General features: G+C 43.9%; 1 protein-coding gene across 2 annotated transcripts in view; it reads left to right on the forward strand.

The window, feature by feature from the left end:
* Positions 1–7500, forward strand: part of LOC143277301 (carbonyl reductase [NADPH] 1-like) — a 20074-nt gene that overhangs the window by 5493 nt on the left and 7081 nt on the right. For both annotated transcript variants that reach the window (XM_076582073.1, XM_076582074.1), the window contains exons 3-5: positions 2569–2750; positions 3340–3452; positions 4538–4666. In XM_076582073.1, coding sequence (XP_076438188.1) covers positions 2569–2750; positions 3340–3452; positions 4538–4666 — 424 coding nt within the window. The remainder of the gene's footprint in view (positions 1–2568; positions 2751–3339; positions 3453–4537; positions 4667–7500) is intronic.

The raw sequence follows: 7500 nt of genomic DNA on the forward strand, positions 1-7500 counted from the left end.
CCTTCTCTCTCTCTCTCTCTCTCTCTGTCTCTCTAGCTCTGTCTATATATAACATATCTCTCTCTGTGCCCTCTCTCTTTTCCCTCTCTCTCTCTCTTTCTAGCTCTGTGTATATAACATATCTCTCTCTGTGCCCTCTCTCTTTTTTTTTCCTCTCTCTCTCTCTAGCTCTCTTCTCTCTATATAACCTATCTCTGTGCCCTCCCCCCTACCTCGCTCTCTAGCTCTGTCTATATATAACCTGTCTCTCTCTCTGTGCCCTTCTCTCTTTTCCCTCTGTTGATCTTCTCTCTATTTTTTTTTCCACTCTTCCCACTCTCTCTTCTCACTGTTTCTCTCTCTCTCTCTCTCTCTCTCTCTCTCTCTCTCTCTCTCTCCCCTGTTCCACTCTTCACCCCTCACCCCCCCCACCTCCCTCCCCACCCCCCAGTGTTTTCTCTGTGAAGTTCTAATCTCAAATCAAGAAAAAAGGAGCATCTGACACAGTGGCAGACAGGCCTCTGAGACACGCACACATGACTTTCCCACACCCACACAACCCACATTGACAAACCACATGCTGTATCCACAGGCGTTTTGAGCAAGGAATGTAAATGATGTCCTGTCATTTCAAACCTGGCTTGTCTCCACTGACGCATGCCTGAAGCTGGTACATATATGTAAAATATGTAAAATAACACCCCATTGGTGGTTTGATTAATAATATAACACCTCAGTGGTGGTTCAAATAAGGATAGTTGCGTATATTCTCTATTATTCAGTGGTTACAATGTGTATGTGTGTTTGTGTGTGTGTGTGTTTTATGTAGTGGAAAGATTCAGGCCTGAGTTTCTGTGAACAGTGATTCTGCTGTGTGTGATTTTGTTATATATGTAACTTTCTTGCTTGCCAAGTGTTAGTGTTCTGCTTGTAAATAAAGTAGATATCACAGACTTAGCCACACTTGATTTCTCATACCTGATAAAAAATTATTCAGATTCTGAACATTGTCATACTTAAATGTGATGATATGCTTGACTCACATTGTATGATTGTCATATTGTATGACGTTCAGTCGTGTCTGGTTATGACCTATCAGAACAGCAGAGAAAACAACTGCTGTCCCAATGTCTGGGCTAGAATCTGATAATAGTGGAGGAGTGCTTGGGGTGAGTCCTGTCAGTGTCGTCAGTTTCAGCAGATTCATGGGTGGCTGTTGTTTGAGGGACGTGGTGGCGGTCTCCACTCTGGGAGGGACGCTCACTCAGTCTGACTCCCCGACTAAGCCATTATTGTCGTTAGTAGGGGGCTTAGTAGGTGGTGTCCTAAGTACGTTAAAACAGAACAGGCACCACTGAACACCACCGAAGTGACTCAGCAGCAGTGCAGGGTCTCCTCTGGTGTGTGGCCTCCTGGCGACCTAACATCGATGGTTCCCTGTGGACTGCCAGTGCTGGAACTGCAACGGACGAACCAGCTGTGGCCGTGTATGGGGGAATCTAAATGAGCGGCGTGGGAGTAACGCCACTGAAACTGTGCAGATGATGAGGCAGCAAAAATAAATAAATAAATTACAAAAAAATAGTGGAGGAGTGTGTCTTGCCCAAGCTACATCCCCACTCTCCTGGCCAATGAACTAGGGTTTTAGGACAGTCAGCGTTGGGATGGGGATGGTCCCTAAAGGCCAAACTATCCCCCCAAGGCTGCAGCACTAGGAGCCAGTGGGAGCATTGCCTCCTGGTTTTAGAGTCATAGTCTTTCACAAAAACACTAAGCTGCAAAGGATTTGCTATAGCAAGGAGAAACCATAAAATCATACAGCTGACAAAGTACAGTCGGCCCAACTGTACGCTTGTGTCAGTCTGACATGAGCCGAAGGCAGAGCCAGACATTAATGACAGTGTTCGTTCGTTCGTTATTTAGTTTAATGTCTTTTCACTGTAAGTGATATTAGACGAGGGTAGGAAAAAAATCAAGTGGGGGGTGGGGTGGGTGGGGGGGAATTACTGTGTACGCATGCGAGTAAGTGAATGTGTGTGTGTGTGTGTTTTACATATAGAAAATGATTGTTTTAAGTTTTGTCAAAAAAATTATTAAAAAAAACAACAACCTAGCAATATAACATATTTCTAATGAAAAACTAACCACTATAACAGCGCACCAACTGGACTATTTAACAAGGAGTTGAAAAAGTCATACATTAGCAATGGACTGCTGAAGATCGTCAACACTGAAGATGATTTCAGTTCAGGGATGTGAGACTTTAACATATCGCAAGTTGGTATATGATCGGCTGTTATATGAGCACCACAGATGCAAGAAACATTACTTCTTCTTCTTCTTCTGTGTTCGTGGGCTGCAACTCCCACGTTCACTCGTATGCATATGAGTGGGCTTTTACGTGTATGACTGTTTTTACCCCGCCATGTAGGCAGCCATACTCCATTTTCAGGGGTGTGCATGTTGGGTATGTTCTTGTTTCCATAACCCACCGAACGCTGACATGGATGCGCCCGTCAAGAAACATTACTGACATATTTTGTCCTAAAACAATTCAATGTGAACGACTGATGATGACGCACACCTCAGCCAGGACAGAGAAGGATGGGTGGGAGGCAGTGAAACAGCTGAGGAGGGAGAGCGAGGTGACGGCGCTGTTCCATCAGTTGGACGTGTGCAACCCCACCAGCATTCAGGCCCTGGCCGCCTTCCTGAAGAAGACCTACGGAGGTCTGGACATCCTGGTCAACAATGCTGGCATCATGTTCAAGGTAGGGTGTGTGTGTGTGTGGAGGGAGGGGGGTGGGTGGATAGTGGTGGCAATGGCAATGGTGGATGTGTGTGTGTGTGTGTGTGTGACCTATGGTGGTCTGGACATCCTGGTTAACAATGCTGGCATCATGTGCAAGGTAGGGTGTGTGTGTGGAAGGAGGGGGTGGGTGGACAGTGGTGGCAATGGTGATGGTGGATGTGTGTGTGTGTGTGTGTGTGTGTGTGTGTTATTAATTACTCTTATGAAATAAAATCAAATTCGTATCACAGGTGCATGATGATTTACTCAGCTTGTCTTTGTTCACTGAGATCAAGCCTGGCATTTCAAATTACCAAATGTGTTTGCATCTAAATATAGATAAAAAAAAAAAAAATTCTATTTCATTCAGATAATAGAATATTTCTTAAATTACTTATTTACATATTTTGTGGGCTGGGGGCCTATCCACTGATTTATTTGTCAAGGATTTATGTGTGAATATATTAATTGTTGTTGAATCGTTTGTTCATTTATATATATATATAGATACATTTAATTATCTGTTTATTTATTTGTTTTCCCCCTCCCCCCCACACACCTGTCTGCAGACAGACAGCCCAGAGCCTCTGTCCGCTCAAGTGCAGAAAACTCTGGCTGTCAACTTCTGGGGTTGCCTGGACTGCTGCAAAGTTCTCTTTCCCTGCCTCCGCCCTGGTGCAAGGTTAACCTCCCCTAGTTGTTCCCATTGTGTGTCTGTCTTGTCTTGTCTTGCCTTGTATGTCTGTCTTGTCTTCTCTTGTCTGTCTATCTTCCTGTCCTGTCTGTTTGTCAATCTGCCTGTCTTGTCTGCCTGTCTTGTCTATCTGCCTATCTTATCCGTTTGTCTAATCTGTCTATTTTCCTGTCTTGTCTGTCTGTCTATCTGCCTGTCTTGTCTATCTGCCTGTCTTGTCTGTTTGTCTATGTGTCTGTCTTGTCTGTCCATATGTCTGTCTTGCTCTGTCTATCTGCCTGTCTTGTTCTGTCCATCTGTCTGTCTTGTCTGTCTTGTTCTGTCTTGTCTTTATGTCTGTCTGTCTTTCTGTCTTGACTGCCTGTCTTGTCTGTCTGCCCTGTCTGTCTGTCTGTCTGCCTGTCTGTATTGCCTGTCTGTCTTTCTGTCCTGTCGGTCCAATTGTATATCTGTCTGTTTGTCTGTCTGTGTCGGGAAGAAAAGACCTGAGCACATCGCTCCTCTCCAATGGTTCCCTGTCTCACAGAATAAAGCACAAGATCAGCACTCTCTGTCGAAAGAGCACAAAGAAATCTGCTCTTAGAACCTATTTCTGTGAACACCTTCACCTCTACACCCAGTCTCATTCTCTGCAACCAGCTTCAGACCCACTCTTTTCCTCTCTTGTATCCGTATTCAAACAGTCCGCAGACAGCCACTGCTCTTTCTGTATCTCGACCTGACACTTGGAACGAGCTACCTTTTTCGCTTCATCATTTCGATACACACTTAGCGCTTTCAGGTCTAGCCTTAAAACCTACCTCTTTCCAGAAAATAACTCTCCCCTCCCTTTCCTTGTTTCCATCAACACTTTCTCTAGTTTTTGATGGTAATAATGATGGTGATAACAATAATGGTGATGACAATGATGATGATGACAACAGTGATGATAATGATTACAATGACAATGACAGTGATGATAATGTTTGCAAGGATGCTGATAGTAACGATGATGGTGATGACATTGATGGTAACGATGATGGTGACGACAATGATGTCAATGGCAGAAATGACGATGATGATGTTGACGACAGGGTGGTGAACGTGACCAGCATGTACTGTCGCTCCACGCTGCGTGACTGCTCCCCGACCCTGAGGGCACGCTTCACTGACCCTGCCCTCACCATTGGGCAGCTAGAGTCCCTCATGACTCACTACCAGAGGTCAGTAGCTGGAGTCCCTCATGACTCACTACCAGAGGTAGGTCAGTAGCTGGAGTCCCTCATGACTCACTACCAGAGGTCAGTAGCTGGAGTCCCTCATGACTCACTACCAGAGGTCAGTAGAGTAGCTAGAGTCCCTCATGACTCACTACCAGAGGTCAGTAGAGTAGCTAAAGTCCCTCATGACTCACTACCAGAGGTAGGTCAGTAGCTGGTCTCTCATGACTCACAGCCAGAGGTCAGTAGCTGGAGTCCCTCATGACTCACTACCAGAGGTCAGTAGAGTAGCTAGAGTCCCTCATGACTCACTACCAGAGGTAGGTCAGTAGCTGGTCTCTCATGACTCACTACCAGAGGTCAGTAGCTGGAGTCCCTCATGACTCACTACCAGAGGTCAATAGATAGAGTCCCTCATGACTCACTACCAGAGGTCAGTAGCTAGAGTCCCTCGTGACTCACTACCAGAGGTCAGTAGTTGGTCCCTCATGACTCACTACCAGAGGTCAGTAGCTGGTCCCTCATGACTCACTACCAGAGGTCAGTAGCTGGAGTCCCTCATGACTCACTACCAGAGGTCAGTAGCTGGTCCCTCATGACTCACTACCAGAGGTCAGTAGCTGGAGTCCCTCATGACTCACTACCAGAGGTCAGTAGCTGGAGTCCCTCATGACTCACTACCAGAGGTAGGTCAGTAGCTGGTCCCTCATGACTCACTACCAGAGGTCAGTAGCTAGAGTCCCTCATGACGCACTACCAGAGGTCAGTAGCTGGTCCCTCATGACTCACTACCAGAGGTCAGTAGCTGGAGTCCCTCATGACTCACTACCAGAGGTCAGTAGCTGGAGTCCCTCATGACTCACTACCAGAGGTCAGTAGCTGGTCCCTCATGACTCACTACCAGAGGTCAGTAGCTGGTCCCTCATGACTCACTACCAGAGGTCAGTAGCTGGAGTCACTCATGACTCACTACCAGAGGTAGGTCAGTAGCTAGAGTCTCTCATGACTCACTTCCATAGGTCAGTGCTACCGCATGGCTCATTGTGCTGGTGATGGTCTCTAAAGTTTTACTTTCTCATGTCAGGCCTTGAGACCATGTATGTATATACATATATGAATGTGGAGTGATGGCCTACAGGTAACGCGTCTGTCTAGGAAGCCAGAGAATCTGAGCGTGCTGGTTTGAATCACGGCTCAGCCGCCAATATTTTCTCCCCCTCCACTAAACCTTGTGTGGTGGTCTGGACGCTAGTCATTCGGATGAGACGATAAACCGAGGTCCCATGTGCAGCATGCACTTAGCGCACATAAAAGAACCCACAGCAACAAAAGGGTTGTTCCTGGCAACATTCTGTAGAAAAATTCCACCTAGATAGAAAAAACAAATAAAACTGCACGCAGGAAAAAATACAAAAAAGTGGGTGGTGCTGTAGTGTAGCGACACGCTCTCCGGCCCTGGGGAGAGCAGCTTGAATTTCACACAGAGAAATCTGTTGTGATAAAAAGACAAATACAAATACAAATATTTGTGTACCCATCAGAGTGGATTTCTTCTTCAAAAGATTGCCAGATTTTTTTCTTTTTTTTTTATATCATAATTATTATTTATTTATTTATTTATTTATGTAAGCTTATCTATTATTTATTCACCTTTTTTTTTTCTCAAGGCCTGACTAAGCGCGTTGGGTTACACTGCTGGTCAGGTATCTGCTTGGCAGATGTGGTGTAGCGTATATGGATTTGTCCGAACGCAGTGACGCCTCCTTGAGCGACTGAAACTGAAACTGAAACTGCCAGAGGACAACACTTCTGCTGCCATGGGTTCTTTTTCACTGCGGCAGGTGCACAAGGGGACCTCGGTTTATCATCTGATCAAATTTACAAGATGCTCAGTTTGATTTTCCAGTCAAACATGGGGGAAAGGGCAAGACTGCAACCCTCACAGACTCAGTACTGGTAGATACTGAATATGTGAAATGCTTTTATTTGAGAACATATGTTTATTACTCTTGTTTAATCAAGTAATCCGCGTGTGTGTGGGGTGGGTGGGTGCGGGTGTGTGCTGATTATCTGGTTGCGGTTTTCCGTAACGTATCTTTATTCTTATTCTTATCTATTATAATCAATGTGCAGTATAGTAGGCTATGTTTATAATTATACTCAAATAATGTTTCTTAATTCTTTCTGTTTTTACATTAAGAATACTAGTTATTACCTGCAGTGTGTGGATGTATGTATGAAACGGTGTATAAGATATTTTTTACATTTGTATCTTCGTAATATTCATAAAAGCTGTTGTTGACTTTTACAGTTATGGTCCCCATGTTGTTTACTTGTCTATGTTGTGATAATGCACCTGACCAAATTTCTCCAGTTGGAGATAATAAAGTTATTCTTATCTTATCTTATCTTATACCATTCCACCACCATCCTTAAAAAAACAACAACAACCCAAAACAAAATGTTGCTGCTTAAAGAGTTTATACCGGGTTTTAATTTTTTTTTTTTTCTTTTCTTTTTTTTTTTAAGAATAACATGCATTTCTGCTGTCATCAAGAGCCTTTTCATGTCAATATCATTTCATTTTTGTCTTAATTTTTTTTTTTTATTTTTTTTTTTATTACAAATAACATGCCTTTTAAAACATGCCTTTTTTTTAGTGACACACCTTATTTAAGTCCTTCAAAGGTTTCATTTTGTTTTTGTTGTGTTTTTTGTTGTTGTTTTTGGGGGGGGTTTTGTCATGAAAAGGACATGCCCTTCTAAACTCCATAACGTTTTTAATTTCTTTTTTCAGAATGACATTAGTTTTATTATTACTTGTAAGTTTTGGTGTT

Source organism: Babylonia areolata, chromosome 34 (genome assembly GCF_041734735.1).
Source record: "Babylonia areolata isolate BAREFJ2019XMU chromosome 34, ASM4173473v1, whole genome shotgun sequence".
Classification (NCBI taxonomy): domain Eukaryota; kingdom Metazoa; phylum Mollusca; class Gastropoda; order Neogastropoda; family Buccinidae; genus Babylonia; species Babylonia areolata.